Below are 18,193 nucleotides of genomic sequence, written 5' to 3'. Positions count from 1 at the left end.
TGGCCTCTGGTACCTTCCTCCAGGTCATTCCTTAAACCTCTGTTCAAATATTGTTTTTTATTGGAAACATTGCTTGGCCTCTAGAAGCTGAATTTATTATGGAGTCATTCGAAATGCAATATCTTTTTGAAATGACCGCTATTATAAAATTCTGCTATAATTAATTTATTATGACTTCACACTATTGATTAATTTAAAAAAGAGTGATCCCCTAATATTTTCCTAGTAAAATAGGCATATGTGGCTCTCATTAGGAGGAATATTTCTCCTTCTTCAAAAGCTGTATTGTTATAATTTAAAGACAACCTCCATCATTTACAACGATTATTTTAATATTCACCTCATAGTATAAAGAGGTTGACAGGAGTTTTCTTTTGCGGTTCCTTAACTTTCTGACTTATAAGAGCAAGTCAGATGTCTCCAGGTGAGCTTTGAAAACCTTAATTTTGAACCACTTACAAGAGTAAACAAACCAAAAACTGAAGGTAGAGAACAGAGTGTGTGCCTCAAAGAATAAAAAAACGAAGCTTCTTTAATCTGTTACTCAACATCCAACGTTGTTTTCTGTCTTTAAACTTAAGAAAAGTGCTTTCATGTTCAAAAACTGCCCAATCAGGTTTTCTAATAAAATATTGTAATAATCACTTTTATAAGTTTGAAATGCCAAGCATTTCAAATATAGGAACATAAACAGTTAAAACAAGTGTCGTACACTATTTTATATTGTCCATATTAGTGACTTCAGAGTCGTTGGCCTCTTTCATCTTCTAAACTAATATTGTTTACTCAATTCCTTTATCACTACTATTTTGTTTTGTTGTTTGTTTGTTTTTGAGATGGAGTCTTGCTCAGTCTCCCAGGCTGGAGTGCAGTGGAGCAATCTTGATTCACTGCAACCTCTGCCTTCCTGGTTCAAGCAGTTCTCCTGCCTCAGCCTTCCAGTAGCTCTGCTTACAGATGCCCACCACCACACCTGGCTATTTTTTTTTTTTTTTAATTTTTAGTAGAGACAGGGTTTCATCATGTTGGTCAGGCTGGTCTCGGCCCCTGATTTCAAATGATTTGCCCACCTCAGCCTCCCAAAGTGCTGGGATTACAGGCATGAGCCACTGTGCCCAGCCCAATACTCTTTAGTAGAGATTATTTCAATGTGTCACGCTTTAGGAAAAAACTGATCTTGAAAAGCTTGAATTTTTTGCTTTAGTTTCCTCCTAAATTGCTTTGTGTATTAGGTCATAAAGATTTCCTACAGCAAAATCAGACACATTCAATTTTGTATGGTTATAGTCTCTTTGTTTTAGATAAATATTATCATTATAATATAAATATGTTTTAAATTATTTTATGATGTCTTGAAAAATTATGTTCGCTGTAACATCAGAATCAATTTTGAATTTTTCAGTTGATATTATGGGTTAGTCTTTGATGTTTTTCAATTTCCCATTTTTCCCCTGAACTGTACAGTAAAATCAACATTGCTAAACAATTATCAGAGTGAATGTAATGTTGATTTGTTTCTAAAATCTTGAGTCCTGAAGTATGTACATATAAATATATATATATATATATGTATAAACAAAATCTATAGAGATAATGCCATTAATTTGAAACTTCATAAGACATAATGGATAGAATAAATTTAAACATGTCTAATGAATTTTTTGAGATACTTATTAATACAAACAAGTCAAACTCCTTTGTATGGAGCAAAAATTATTCAATAGTACTTTTAAAGTATAAGTTAATTATTCAAAACGTCATGATTTGTTTTTAATACTATCTGTTATGATTTTATCTTGCATCCTCAGTGAGAAGGAATGCATAAGTACCCCTGTGGTAATCAAAATAGTTTTTACATTACTTTCCGTGGTAGAAAATGTAGTCACTGCATTCCTGCTCACGTGGTTTTTGAAAAGGTCCTTTCTCTACTTGAAGCCATGGGGGGATGGTGAACCAAGGCAGGCTCTTTGTATCAGGTGGTCCTACCCCTAAAATGACCTAAACTCATTGTCTTAGCCAGGTATTTGGAATTTAAAGTCATCAAGCTGAGTGAATCATCTAGCAGAGATAACTGAGTCTCAACATCATAAAGAGTTGTGACTAGAGTGGCTCTAAAAAAAGCCAAATGTGGTTGAAACCCAAAGTTCCAGAGAGAAGAGAGCCACAAGTCAGCAAACCAAGGTGGTTTCCAGAGAATAGCAGTAGAATGAAGCAGAAGCACACAGCTAGGCAGTGTCAGGAGACCAGGAGTCTCATGAAATGCAGAGGGGCTGGTTTTATTCTGGGCTCCCAGGTCTGGACCCCATGCTACTAAGCTAAGCTTTTGTTTTCTTCTCAGATACTGAGGTGTTCTTAATTGGGAGCCTGTTGTGCTCTTACTATCAGATTTCCTCTATTGCTTACTTCAAATTTTCTGTGCACATTTGAGCAAATTCTTGTTAGTTTCAAACTATAATACCAAGACAGGTATTTATAAATCAAAAGAGAAGAGATTCTTCTTACAGTTCCATTTCATAAAATTAGCAGATCCAAAGTATATGAATAATGAAATATATTTCAATCTTAAAAATAATTTTTCAATCAGTGTGTATACCCACACTGGAAAATCATAAGCACTTATTTTCACATAATATCTATCACCAAAAACAATTGTGTCAGATTTTCTTTAGTAATTCTTAAACATCTTTTTGCTTCCAATCAAACCAAACTCTAGCATGTGTTAAGTTTGAACTTAAAGAAAAATAACACTTATTTGCTCAAGAGCTTCAGTAATAAATTTTCTCTATTTTTTTCTAGTTTGGAATTTTCCTAAGTAGTGCTTTGATTCATTTCAAATCCAGTGTATGTTTTTTTATCTATTAGAACTCTTTTAATTACGAATGACAAAAACCCAGGCTTGAAGTAGCTTAAGCAAAAAGGGAAATCTATTGGTTTTAATAGGAATGTATAATACTGGACTTCAGGTATGGCTCAAATCATCATTAGTAATTTTTCTCTCTTCCCTTTGCTTTCCCTTGTAGAACATGCTCTCTAAGGTAAATTCTCTCCTACCTTATATCCTGCTGGTTAAGAAACTTTGACAAAAGGAGAACTTATTTCCAATGCTTCCAGCAAATGTCTGACCTTGCTGCCGAGAATCAACTTTCGTGGCTAGGGATAAAATGCTCCAGTTGCTAGGTCTGGATTCTCTGTCCACTGTTACAGCCACATGAAGTAAGAATGGGGCAAAGCAGGCAGGGTAGTTCTACAAAGGAAACCAGGATGCTTTTACTATAAGAAAGATAGGTGCTGCTTGGAGGCATAAGCAACAATATCCCTTATATCCACCCAACACTTCACTTATTTCTGTATTCATTCTGACTTCACATGCCCACCTTAGCTCTTATGGTTTTGTTTTTGGTGTTGTCAGCTATGGGTTGTTGACCTACTCATTCTCGTGTACTGCTAGTGCATTATCTTTCAAATGGCATCCACTAATTGAAAAATTATTTATCCAGTAAGAGTCTTAGGATCTGAGACCTCTTATGTGATACGATTCAAAGACAGCCTGGAGATTTCTTTCGTTTCCAAATATTTCCTCCCACTATCTGACACTATCACACTTTTTCCGGTCTTATGAGTCTTAGAGCTTTATAGTTTTATTTAAACACAAATGTCCCCTTGAAGCAATAGTGCCCTAAGCCACTCAGAGTTGATGCACAGACAGAGATTTCATAATGGCCACTAATACAATAGTTTTCTTAGGAGCAGTGTTATTGGAGACCAAATATTAGATGACTTTTGTGGGCACAGCATCACACATGTGTTTGATCTAACTTCATAAGTTTTGCTTATAGTTGTCCCTGCCTTAAGATATATTTTATGTCTTAAATTCCAATGGGAAAATATAGATTACTTAAAACAGATACAGGATCGAGAAACAAATGAAGAAAAATGAAAAAAAAAGATTTATTATTCATAGATGTTGAGAAAAATGAAGAAATTTCAAGTACCTAACCACAGAAAGACAAGATATGGGCCAGGCACAGTGGCTCACACCTTTAATAACAACACTTTGGGAGGCTAAGATGGGGGGAACCACCTGAGGTCAGGAGTTCAAGTCCTGCCTGGCTAACATGGAGAAACCCCGTCTCTACTAAAAATATAAACATTATCTGGTCGTGGTGGCATGTGCCTGTAGTCCCAGCTACTTGGGAGGCTGAGGTGGGAGAATCGCTTGAACCCAGGAGACAGAGGTTGCAATGAACTGAGATCACACCACTGCACTCCAGCCTGGGTGACAGCATGATGACACTACATCTCAAAACAAACAGCAACAACAACAAAAAACCAAGACATGATAGCAATGTTTGTAGGGTGTGTTCAGACTAAGTAACACAAAGATAATGTAATCTCTGAATTTTTTTCTGGTAAGAAAAACTTACTTCAAAATAACAAATATTGAGAGCATGAAAATATTAAATACAAGTATAAAGCAGTAATGTTTTATTGAGGTGAACAACTTATACATGCCATGGGGAAAAGTATAGAGTAACGTAACAGAGATAAGCACTGTGGGGTGGAAACGGTGCAGTTTTAAGCAGGGTAGACTTGATTGAGAAGCTGACATTTGGGCCAAGGTTTAAAACTGGTGAGGGAGTGAGTCACACAGATGTTGGCAGAAGTGCCAACATTGCATAACTGTATGTTTGCCTCAGGCTACTTAAAAAAAACTTTTTAGAAGTACAGTATTACAGTTACATGCATATAGATTTTATATCCTTTGGGTTATGCTGCATTATCAGCTTTTGGCAAATTACATAGGATCTTCTCTACCATTACAATTTCTAAATTTTTAAAAAATACCTTAAGGCTAATAATTATTGTATATTAAGTTTTAAAACTTCTTCTTTAGTAAGTGCTATTTTTTGAATTTTTCAGATATATAATTATGTCATATGTATTTTCCACATTTATACTTACATCAGATATATATATATATATCTATATGCAAATAGAAATAGTTTGACTTTATACTTTCTAATGCTTATGATTATAACTTTTCTCTTGCTTAATTACATGACTATTACCTCTAACACAGTGCTTATAGAAGTGGAGATTCTGGGCATTCTTGTCTGACTTTCTCATTTAAGCATCAAATGATTTTCTCTTGATAGAAATCATGTGATTTCTATCAAGAGATTTCCATCAAGTGAAGATGCTAACTTTTGTTAATGAAGTGCATGTATATATACATTCATAAATTCCCATTTTATTAATTTTTTTAACATGAATAGCATTTATTGAGTGTTGCCAAATGATTTTTGCATCTATAAAATGATCACATAATTTTTCTCCTTAGCTCTATTATACTGATGGAGCATATTAGTGTATTGTCTACACTTATTTTCAAAATAAGCCCCATTTAGTCATGGTTTATTGTTTAAACAGGCTTTTGGATCTTCTTTACTACTATTTTATATAAAATGTCTTCACATCAATATTCACAAGTAGATTAGTCTGTTAGTCTCTTTCATATAACTTGCTGCTACATGTAGCCATGAGACAAAACAGTTTTTCTCTGAAGAACATCATATAGTCTTAGTTCTACAGGTGATTTCATATTTATCAGAGTACCTATTTTTAGCAATAATATATTTTGGATTTTCTGTACTGAATATTTAACCCTACACCTATCTGCCAATAAGTTACATGATTTATGTCTTCTTTCAAAATATGTGACTACTTATGGAATTGCAATTCATTTAATGTTAGACTGAGAAAAATACATGACAGCAGGTCTGTAAAAGGAAATAAAATATGACATTCCAAAAATGGGTCTTTTAGCGGTAAATTGAGCAGTGACAGAATTTTTTTTTTCAATTGATAGAATGTTAGATCTTCTTTCACTAATGGTCTTAAAGTTAATTATTCCCCCTCTAGATCTTTAATTGCTTAGTGTCTTTCATATCAGTCCTTATTTTAATCTTGCCAATCATTACAATTCTTTTAATCTTGTTTTCTGATAAATTTCCAAGGAGGGGCTTATGTGGTAATGCTTTCTGACTTCTTGCATTTATAAACCATTTTGTCTGAAAACTTTTATGTGAAGATCAGTTTAGCTGGATTTAAAATTATTAATTCACACTTTCTTTTCTTATCTTAAATGTTACTTAATTGTCTTCTGATGTAAAATGTATCTGTTGAAATGTTCTTTGTAAGTGACATGATTTTTTGGCCAAAGATTTTTTTTGTTTCAAGGTCAATAGTTTACTAGAATATGTTATGTTGTCATCCATCCTGGATTTATTTTCCCCTAAGAAAGTATATAGGCAGTTTGAAGTCTTTTTGGTTTTGTTCTCATTATTTAGAAAAACATCAATTATTGTTTTTAGTATTTGACTTGTTTCATTGCTTGGGTTTATTTGGTGAAAACTATTATAAGTATGTTGGATTTTCTTTGCCGATACTGTCTATATTTTTTTGTCATTGAATTTTTTATCTCTTTACTTATTTCTCTCTAATTGTCCTCTTTCCCATCTTACATTTATTCTAAAGCATTATATGTTGGTCTTTCATTCTTTCCAGTTTAATCTTCATTTCTGAAATTATTTTTCTTGTTATATCACTTCTTCAAATCCTTTTGTCTTGAAAGACATGATTGGAAATTTTCTAGTTCTGATTTATAATGTTCTTTCATTGTTTAAATATATTTCTTAAAAATGTTACCATGTTTTGAAATATTGTTATTGTTTATATGTATTCTCTGACATTGCTTTATAGCTTGCTTGTAGTGATGCTATTTCACTCCTTATTTTCTTTTTTGCCATATTAGATATATTCGTGAATGGGCCACAGTCTCATTTGCTTGCCCAGGCTTAAGGCAAATTAGTTTTTCTTTGCTATCAGAGAGATGGTTGGGCCAGAACACCTTTTCTAGTTTCATTGTTCTTGGCACCCCCCTCTTCTATGGCTTTTATGAGGTGATTTTTAAAATGGTGTCATATTTTTGAGATCTGCTTCCTCTCCATCCTGACTTTTATTTCAGTTTTTTTATTTTGTCCCTATTTCCATAGCCTGCTTAATTTGGATTCTACTTCAAACCGTTTTTGCTTCACCGACGGGTTTTGATCCTTAAATTAGGGCCTGCAGAATCCATTTTCTTCTGATTTTGCCTGCTGTTCTCAGAGTGGCTGTGCTCTTTCCAATAAAGATCTGTTGGACATTTGAGGATTCACTTGTTCTCAGAGGTCCATTGATTTCCCTCAAACTTCCTTTTTTTTTGAGATGGAGTCTCACTCTGTTGCCTAGGTTGGAGTGCAGTGGCGTGATCTTGGCTCACTGTAACCTCCACCTGCTGGACTTGCGTGATTCTTCTGCCTCAGCCTCCTGAGTAACTGGGATTATAGGCATGCACCACCCCATGCAGCTAGTTTTTTTGTATGTTTAGTAGAGATGGGATTTCACTATGTTGGCCAGATTAGTTTTAAGCTCATCACCTCAAGTGATCTGCCTGTCTTGGCCTCCCAAAGTGCTAGGATTACAGGCGTAAACCACTGTACAGAGCCCAAATTTCTTTTTTATAGAAACTGATATTATGTGGGCCTTGTAATTATTGGGGATTAGGCTTTCTCACCTTGTCACCTAATTTTACTATATACGTTGCATGCATGTGTGTGTGTGTGTGCATGCATGTTGTGTGCTTGCATGTGCATTTTGGGGGATTGTTTTCATCATCCCCTTTTCTGATTTTACATAGCACTGCAGGAGTTAGAAAAACTGTGCCATCATGCATTCCCAGATTCTACCTTCAAATTTTTTCCTATGAAATTTTTGAATAATATCCTGACCTCCTAGCATTGTTTTGTGTCTGCTTTATTTGATGGTTTATTTCAAGCACTGGAACAAGATGTAAATTAAGGATGAAGTGACTGAAGAAGAAAACAGCCTGCTGAAGTAGTTTTTGAAAGAACAAGAGCAAAAAGATACAAACATCATTAGGGTAGTAGGCAGCCACAACAACTAAAGGAAGGTAAGGATGGAAGTCCTTGGATTTTGTTGCATTTTTTTTTTTCAGGTAGTGAGAGAAAGCCAGACAGTAAAGTGGCAGTAAGTGAAATGAAGAAGGTGTTGTTAATTTCCAATGTATTCTACACACTCATGAGACCACTAACAATGTTGTGTACATGCCTTTGTTTGAGTAGTTTGGAAGAGTTTTTACAAGGCTACATAGGCAATGTCTGCATATGCCTTGACAGAGGAAAGTGGTCCCTTATCTATGAAGTTAGATAAGGGAAAACTTTCTGAATATTTTTTAAATTCAGTCAATCTAATATTTGAAGAGTATTGCAACCTTTTCATGAGAGGAATAGGTGAATTTATTTATCAGTTCTCCTCTATTCAATAACACTGTTTTAGGAAAGGCTTTTAAACACTTCTCCAGAAAAAAAAATATGTTGTAGTAATCTGTGGCTCATCTTTCTTACCATGACAGGTGTCCATTACTGCCCTCTGCTGCATGAACTTGGACCCCTCAGTATTTCCAACTAATAATCACTATAAGATTACTACTTAACAAAAAAATAACCATTACTATCATTAGCAGGAATTCTTTTGTTGTCAGAGAATAATACCATGATGAATTGTATTTCCATCTCCCACATATATAGATTCACTTAGAGGTGTTCCTTAGAAAAAGGTTTACTTAAAGGCATTCCTTAGAAAAGATGATTTTCAAGCTTTCGCTACTTCTTAGAGACATTTTAACATTAAATAGTCCCTGAAACAGAAAATCAGATATGATTGTGTTAGCTATGTTCAGGAAGTGTGAGTGAGTTACAGATACCATACAAACTAACTTAAAATTAGCCGTTGTAGACAGTATCTACACATGGCAAAAGAAAAATGAAGAGTTTGGAGTATAACATGTATAACTTTTGGTTAGAACTTGCAGCTGTGTGCTTTTTAATGAATGACCTTCTAAAATTATGCTAACATATAGGAGGAACATCAAGTAATTTAGTGAATTTGGAAGTGGTACTTAGAAGGCTGGAAATATAGTTTGCCTTTTCATGTTAAAATGAGTCCTGCTTTATGGCTATAGTTTGTGTATTCCTGGCCTCAATGCTAGCTACATCCAGTGTTAAGTGGAGGAGTGAAATACATTGAAGATTATAAAACAAAAAGATGGTTTTCACTTTATACATTTTGATATACAAAAGGCAAATCGATCAAAGGTTTGAGAGTTTCATTTTATTATTAGTTTAAAAATACAACATTGATTGGTACTGGAGAACAAGGCTAACACAAGAATGTCAGCTGTAACATATAAACAGCTGTTATGTTCTAGGAGATATTAATTATTCTTTGGTATATACAAATGTTTATATACATTCTTGACGATAACAACCAAAATACATTTATAAATTTTGGGGAAAAAAAAACTAAATTGAGCTTATTACAACTCAGGTTTCTTAATAACTTTAAGTGGTCAAGTGCACATATATTAAAAGTGATTTCATTACCAGTTTCAGTGAAATTCGATATCCCTCCTGTTTTCACATATTTAGCACTGCCTTGAATTAATTAAAGGTACTGTGATTTCAAGGAACTATTACCTTTCTGAGTAAATTTAACAAATCAAATTAAATAAGTGGACAAATTAAGTTGGTAACAGAACAACTTGCTGATTGCTAGATCACCGTATTTTTGATTGCTGCTTCCTTTTCCTTTGATCTATGATGATTTCACTTTTGTATTATATACTGATATGTTTTATTGTTTCCATCTTTCATAAACTAGGCACTTTAAAAAAATATAGCAGTGATTTTATCTTCTTGGCAAATTGCTTGTATTCTTTTCTTTTTCAGAGTTCTAGTGGAATCTTGACACTCACATTTAGACTCAGTTAGCTGATTTCTAATTTACCCGTAAGTCACACAAAGAGAGAAGGTGAAAAAATGAATATCATTAACACAGACCCAGAAATAAAATGGTAATACAAATATTTAAATAATGTTTTAAAAATAAACATACAACATAGTTCCCTGTTGAGTTTAGGAACTCTGAGAAACTGCTGTATTTTTTTTTTGTACAGAAATGTTACTCTTTCCCCAAGTGTTTTGATATGTAGCTACAACTATAAATCTATCTGTTATGAGCTGAATTTTGTCGATGCTCTGTGGCCAAGTTCATATGTTGAAGCTCTAAGTCCTACTACCTCAAAATGCAACCACATTTGGAGAGGAGTTCTTTAAAGAGGCAATTAAATTAAAATCAAATAAGCGTAGGCCCTAATCCAATATGACTGGTTTCTTTATAAGAAGAAGAAATTTGAGCACAGACCTAGGGATGACCACAGGAGGACACAGTGAGAAAGTGGTGATCTGTAAGACAAGGAGAGAGGCCTCAGAAGAGCCCAAACCTACCAACATCTTAGACTTGTAGCCTCCTAAATGTAAGGAAATACATTTCTGTTGTTTCAGCCACCAAATCTGTAGTATCTTGTTATGGGAACCCTAGAAATCTGATATGCCACCTATAGCAAAGGGCCTTTCTTTTTCTGCTCTACAATCATTAAGGCCCAAGAGTTTTACTCTATTAGGCGAAGCTGCAATACATGTACTCACATACTTATATTTTTTATGCTCTTTGCAATCCTTTACCAGGTGACTTATTTTACCTTCTCCAGAGGAATCTGTGTTGGTCCCTGCTACAAGGATAAAATGGCACCTCCAATTTCTTCTGATGGAGTCCCCTTTTCTTGTGTGCCCTCCACATTATTGCCATAACTGGGCATCTGTAACTACAAATGGAGATGCACTGTGCTATGTGCTACTCTTTGATCAGTATTATTTTAATATTGAACTATACATTCATTATCTTAAAGGGATGAATTGTGGGATACAAATAAACACTATATTTAAAAAGTGTTCAACAAACCTGGCACATGTAAGGCATTCAATAAATCTGGTTATTATTATTACTTTTATTATTGCTGTATATTTCAAACGAGTTACCTATAAAATCCCTTAAGCTGACTGCAGCATAGTATCTTGACTTAAATCTCAAACTATTTTTGAGCGTAGGTATTATAACTTATACATAGAATATCAAAAAGTAGGATCTATTACAAACTAATCTTCCAAAGATAAACTAAGCACATTTTTCATTTTCTGTTACCAAGCCCAGTTATGTTTCAAAGACAGACTTTTGAGTTGCCTCTTGAGAATCTATTTCCTTATTATTTTCAAATAGTTTTTCCATTATTTTGAGTCTGAACCACAGTTTATATTATGTGTGGTATAAGTATAGTTAAAGTTTTGCCATATTCATTAATCACAGGTTCAGATAATTGATCAAGAATAAACACATTGTACAATGAATGGATTAGCTACCATGTCTTTTCATTTTTTAATATTCCCTACTTCAAATGACCAAATCATTTCTGACTAAATAAATTGCCATATTTTAAATAGTTTCCCCATTTGAGTAATGTTCATTTTGGAAATAGTCTGTAATACTAACAGGGTAGAAATCAATCCATCATGTATTTGGCAGATTGATGGCGCACAGATCATTTTGCCCAATTCACTGTGGCTTCTAAACTGGATCAGTTAACAGTTGATTAAAACCAACCAAATAACAAACACAACTCTTCCCCCAATAAAAACAATAACAAAAACAGGCACTTAAAAATTAACTTTGATCCAGGAGCTGGATCCCTCTCCTGTGAAATCTTATTAAAAAAAAATACAACAGTTCCCAACTTCCTTTGAGACCTCTGCAGAACCCTAGAGACCTGAAAGGAACAGACTCTGAAAATCACTGGGTCAGGTTATCTAAATGTTGTTTGTTTTGTTGCTCATCAAGATGAGATTCCTTGCAATTGAACCTCACTCAAGAATTCAACATATGATTATTTCACTGCCAAGTATTACTTGGTACTTTAGCACTGTCTCAAAAGATGAATCTTGAAAAAGCCTGCCAGAATTCAGCAGTGAGAACATACCAAAAAGGATCTGCTTGTATAGAACTAACAAAAATTGTATATCATAAAGAAAAATGTTTCTTATTAAACATTTGAAGACTTTTTCTAATTTCACCTCCACCTATGTTCACATATACTCATAAGGCTCAGTAGAAGTTTTTATCTGCTTAAGTTTCAGATTATGTTGTTTACATTTTTATATTGTTTGGGTTCAGTCTCAAGGGGAAATATCTGTTCAGTAATCCTCTTTCATTTAAGTGACAGGTAAACTATCAATAAGATAACTAACGTACCAAGTTTCAGAAAAGAAGCCATTGCCTGAGCAATTACTGTTTCAGATTGATTTACTGTGAAATCTTCTGACCCTTTTCACTTGCATGTTTGTGTCCAGCATAACTAGTGATTCAAATGTAGGTGATGAGATATTTTCTTATTAGCTGTTACTGTGGTCTATGAGACCTTAGCAAGTCAGCACCAGCAACTGAAACTAATGCAGGGATCAAATAGGAGATGCATTTTTTTCATATCTGGTATGAGAATTACTCGCATCAAGAAACACAAAAGATTTTCACAATATCAATGCAAGCTTACAATTTTTACCAGGTGTTTAGAATTAATTGGCAGCAACACATGAAACCATTGTTCTTAGGCAGAGGAGAAACATAAAAATCTTATGTGATAAGACTCAAAGCATGAGTATTACTAGACTACAGAGCCAGGTTGCTTGGTTTACTATGGAGAGAGAAAACCCACATAACCTTATTTTTCAGATCTTTAACATCCATCAAGTTCCCACCCTACATTAAAGGTTTTCACGTCTATTCTGTGTGTGCAAAATGATTTGGGATCCCATGGGACCTACTAAAATAATCATCCTTCTCAAGTTTGCTATTCTGTTCTTATTGACCTAACGTGATCATCAGTAGGGTCATTTCTTTGGGTTCAACAACAAATGTAGAAGTATTGTTCTTATGTACACTGTTAAGATATGCATATAAATTCTGAAGAAGAAAGAAATTTGGGGAATGTACTTAATCATTTATATTCCCAAAGTCACAATTCAACTCAGCTTGGAAGTTGCAGATATCCTGTGACAGACTCAACTCTGAGACTGCCATAATTCAGCAGTGGATGAGAACTGAGAAAGGCTCACAGCAGCAACTTCTGAGAGGCGCTTGAAGCAGATTTTAGTAAATCAAGGCCTCTGCAGAGCTCCAAGCATCTTTAGAGGCAGAGCCTCCACTCATTCACCACTGTGTCCTCAGGGCCCCATACTTACTTCACGTACAATGAATGCATGAACAACTGCTAAAAAGGCTACTGTAGGAAGTATTCACTAACATAGGGAGAGAGGTAATGGGATGAAAATTAGTAAGCTGCAGTAAACAAGACTAAAGTGACAAGTTATATACTTATCTTTGGGGTTAAGCATTCAGAAGGAAACCAGGATCCAGAAACAACTGCTGAGAAAGTAGTGGCTTTTCGATGGAAACAAACTGGCCTCACAGCTAGAGGAGCAAAGAGAAGCGGGAATGTACGGCCAAAGGAAAAAATGTCCATTAAGGCACTTTCTTCTGGACAAGAGGGTTGAACTTCCTACTTTTGTAGTCTTGTTTTTAAATATCTACTCTCTAATTATGTTATTGCAAATGGCATAAAAATCTACTTTCCCAAGTAAATATGAAGCTTGTGTCTTTAGGAAAACACACAGGAGAAAAACATGTGGGGCTATGACAGTAATCCAAAGGATTATGCCTATTTACAGTTAGCTGATTTTGTGTATGCACCTCCACTTGTCAACGTATGGGTCATGTGTGTTTGTTTCTGTCTGTCAAAAAACAATTGGCAGAAAGCATTTGGGTCATGAATGAAATTTGTTTTTGCCTCCTTTTTAGCCTAAGGCATAACTGTATATGTTTTAGCATTTGATTCTTTGTGTCTGATTTTGCTCTATATGGGAGAATGTTTGTGTAAGTAAATTTTATGTTGACTTTTATTTTAATTGTATTTGTAAAAAATGGCTTTTGGAACTTGTAGGGTGTTGAATGAGCCTCTGAGATAATGTCTTTAGGATGGTACTCAACGCTGAGAGTGAATGTGCTGTACTTGATATTTCTTTTCTGTTTAGCAGAACAAATGAGTTAAGTCAGGCCTGTTTATGTGGCATATTATTTTGTTTAGAGGTAAAGAAAGAAGGAAGTGACAGAAATAGGCAAAGCATCTTCAGATTTTCTCTTGGTTATTTGTGTTTATTCTTCAATGTAAGGTCAAAGTCTACACCCTTCCAAGTGAATATAGAAGGATCTGTTGCCTACATGGTTAGCTTTATCTTTTCCTTTTGCTCTAAACTACTTTTCAAAAATATTTAAACCAGTAGATTCCTAACTTAATTTTCTCATTTTCTGTCATACTTTCTGATTGGCAAATCAGAATGAAGACAAAAGATATACACTTCTGTAAAGTCTAAGTTCTGAATCCTAAGTACTTATTTATAGAGTAAGGGCCTATCTTCTTGCCTTTTATTAGTGCCTAGAATGCTTCAACTCTGTAAACTTACAAATGTATTACTGGGCATATATAGATGTTAAATGTTCTTAGTACAATAATGTTATATGTATATACACCTAAATACATATATACATTATACATATACATATATAAAGTCACACACACATAAAGTTTACATCTATGTAACATGAGATCTACCTTCTCAATAAGATTTTAAAAGTACAATGCATTATTGTTGGCTATAGGTACAATACCATATGGCAAATCTCTAGAGTTTATTCATCTTGCTTAACTGAAACTTTATGATCAATGATATAGTAACTCCCCATTCTCCTCTCCTTCCAGTCCCTGGTAACCACCATTCCAGCCTTAGATTCTGTGCATTTAATTGTTTTAGATACCTTCTGTAAGTGGATTTTTCTTTCTTCATACTAAGTGAAATTGGTCTATTTCACTTAGTATGATGTCCTTCAAGGGTTACCCATATTGTTATTCCTGCCATATTTTTAAAAAGTGAAGGAAACACACACACATACACACAAATGTAACAAATCTCTAACTTAAATAAAAGAAATTCGAAAGATAAGAACATATGCCAAAGGGTGCAGGTTTTAATCCCTGTTTGCTTGCGTATTTAAAAAATTCTGAAAATGAGGAATTTCAGGGCAGACAGACTCATGTGTCAGAACAGAGAAATTTGCAAAACTGGCTCTAAATCCACTTTAGAACTCTGCGTCGTTTTGGGGAGAAGAAAGGAGTTACTAACGTTCTCACTTAGCGACGAGTTTAAGTTGTACTCATGGACATGCTCCGGGATCAGGTGTGAAAGCTGTGAAATCTAGGTCCAAAAATTCTAAAGAGCTTGCTGCTAGTATCCTCCCCTGATGGCTAGCTGCAGCCGTCTAACTTCAAGTTGTGGCTCAATGCTTGATTTTCTCCGCTCCTGGACGTTAGTGTCTGTGAAGGTGAAATGCAACAACTTTCAAATAGCCCCTTGCTTTGCTTGGAAGTCTTGCCCTTGGCCACCAGACATCACCAAACTCAGCGCTTGTCTCCTGCAGCGCTTTCCTGGTTTGCTGAACGGCTGCCACTGGCGCCCCCAAGCGCTAGCGCGTCCCAGTCATTCCTGGAGCCACCTTAGACTTTCGCTGAAGGGAATTGGACCTGAAGAGCCGGGGGGCTGACACAATGGGTTCTCTTGGAATTTGCAGGGGCCAGAAGGCAGGAAGCCAAGGATGACAGGATCTCTAAGGCTCCCTGCCCCTGTTCATTCTTACCTGAGATTTCCTTTTCGCAATAAGAGCAGTTGCCTGGCACGGTAAGTATGCCCAGTCGAGCTGTGAGGTCCAAATCCTTGGAGCATACCAAGAGCACCCCATTCTTCCCACTCCTTCAGAGACATAGACAAATGCTACCCCTGCGGCAGAGTCCAGGGTTCAGAAAGAGGAGACTAAAAAGACCCAAATCTAAGGCTCATCTTTCCCCTTCTTTGGTCTGCTTCTTTCCTTTCCACCCTCTATGTGGATCCTTGGACACCCCCTGGCGCACCTATAGGGCTCCAGCTTCCCATGCTCCCTGGGAAACACAGGCTAAAACCGATTGTGAGCACACAAAGAACACAATATTAATGAGCAGATGCGCAGATGCTCACTTCTCTAAAGCTTCAATAGGGCTTTTCCAGCTCTCCTCGCGGAGTCAGGGGCTGAAGACCGATGGGAAGATCTAAGGAAGGGTGGCAGCGATCAGGTGGCGGCAGCTTGCCGCTGTCCGCTCTCAGTTTCCACCTTTGCCCTCCTCCTGTATCCAAAGACTGCTCCAACCACAGGAGCTGTTGTCAGGAATTAGGAGTCCCTATGTTTCATTCACCCCAAGGAAAAGCTGGATTGCCGTTTTCCAGTTGTTATAGGGCGGTGACGGAGCGGGAGGATGAGGAGGGAGAAAAGCTGGAGTGGAAGTAGAAGTAGCACGCGGACAGGAGGGGCGGGGGGAGAGTTGGGGGTGAGAGAAAAGTTTTCACTCTTTGTCACTCTTGAATTGGGGGCGGAGGTAAAAGAAACCCACTGTAGGAAGCTATAAAAAGCAAAGAGAGCGGGGGGAGCGAGCAGAGAGAGAGAGCGGGAGCCCGCGCTTAGCGCAAGTGCGCTCTCCTGGCAACTCTTTGCTGGCAGCCCTTCTCTGTCCCCTGTGAGTCAGGGGACAACGCTTCGGGGCAACTGTAAGTGCGCGTGTGTGGGACCACATTTCTCTTCATCTCTCGAGGATTCCGTCCGGAGACGCCTCCTAATCCCCTATTAAAGCGCCTACTAACTTTGAAAAGGAGCATTGTGTCTTGCAAAGTTTGACACAAAAAGGCTAGGAAAAAAAGAGGACGGAAAAGCAACCGAGTCTGAAGGAGAAGGAACTGGTGCGGGCCTCCGGATCAATTAAAAGAAGAATTAAACCGCCTCCGAGATCCCCGCGTGACCAAGAAGGTGCGGGGCAAGAAGCAACGGAAGCGGTGCGATCCACAGGGCTGGGTTTTCTTGCACCTTGGGTCACGCCTCCTTGGCTAGAAAGCGTCTAGCCTTTGATTGCTTCCAGTTATTTTCAGAACTTCCTGCCCTGGTGAAGAAGCGGGTCTTGCTTGGGTTGCGCTAATTTCTGTCCCGAGGCGTGAGACTGAGTTTATAGGGTCTTGGGTCCCCCAACCAGGAATGGTTGAGGGAACAGAATCTGCAAGCCGCCAGTGCCCCAAGTGAGGGGTCCCGTGTGTTGGGGTCCTCCCTCCCTTGCATTCCCACGCCTTCTGGCTTTGCGTCTTTTGGGGAACCCCCTCACCGGGAGATGGCCGTATTGATGCGGTGCAAGGATTCTTCCCGCTGCCTGCTCCTCCTGGCTGCGGTGCTGATGGTGGAGAGCTCACAGATCGGCAGTTCGCGGGCCAAACTCAACTCTATCAAGTCCTCTCTGGGCGGGGAGACGCCTGCTCAGGCCGCCAACCGATCTGCGGGCACATACCAAGGACTGGCATTCGGCGGCAGTAAGAAGGGCAAAAACCTGGGGCAGGTAGGAAAACCCCCAAACACACTCTTCAGACAGGAGAGGTAGGGGCCAGCTCTCTTGAGCTGGCAGTTTGCCATTGCATCCCGCAACATTCGGAGCTCGGCCCCAGATATAGAGAACAGGCGGCTGGGGAGGGATTCTCTGAAGCAGGGTCTGTGTGGGCGGGGGTGTCTGGGTGGCTGCTGGTGCTGCACTGCACGGAGTAAACGGAGTGAACAGGTTAGGATTCGGTCTCACCTTTGCTTTGGGTCGTGGGCACGTACGGAGATCTAGCTCTTTCCTGCAGAGAAAGTGGTCAGGATGGTCCTTCCATTTGACACTGTGATGCAACTGATGAAGATGTTAATAGCATCTAATTTATAGCACCTATTAACGTGCCAGGCACAGTTCTAAGCGTTTTACGTATTCACTCATTTAATCTTCGTAACTCTGTGAGGTAGATACTGTTGCTTTCCCACTCTGCCAATGAAGTAATTGAGGCACAGATTGATGAAGGATTTGCCCAAGGCACACAGCTAGTATAAGTGGTAGAGCGGGATTTCAGTCTAGACAGTGAGATACTGGGCGTTTGTCCACTATATTTTATAATCCGGAGGGGGAATCACTCCTTTTCAGATTCTTCTTCCCTCCCAATCACTTTCTTTCTTCAAAGAAGTAAGGTCACTGACAAATCCA

At 37.3% G+C, this 18,193-nt stretch overlaps 1 protein-coding gene across 1 annotated transcript in view; it reads left to right on the top strand.

Moving 5' to 3' along the window:
* The first annotated feature begins 16,540 nt into the window (after nucleotides 1-16,540).
* DKK2 (dickkopf WNT signaling pathway inhibitor 2) overlaps nucleotides 16,541-18,193 on the top strand; it is a 104,994-nt gene continuing 103,341 nt past the window's right edge. Inside the window, exon 1 of the mRNA XM_017508958.1 lies at nucleotides 16,541-17,521. Within this exon, the coding sequence (XP_017364447.1) occupies nucleotides 17,300-17,521 (222 nt within the window). The 5' untranslated portion in view covers nucleotides 16,541-17,299. The remainder of the gene's footprint in view (nucleotides 17,522-18,193) is intronic.

The sequence above is a fragment of the Cebus imitator genome, unplaced genomic scaffold (genome assembly GCF_001604975.1).
Source record: "Cebus imitator isolate Cc_AM_T3 unplaced genomic scaffold, Cebus_imitator-1.0 Scaffold17, whole genome shotgun sequence".
Classification (NCBI taxonomy): domain Eukaryota; kingdom Metazoa; phylum Chordata; class Mammalia; order Primates; family Cebidae; genus Cebus; species Cebus imitator.
The sequence above is the reverse complement of the archived record's forward strand: the minus strand, read 5'-3'. Positions and strand labels throughout refer to the sequence as shown.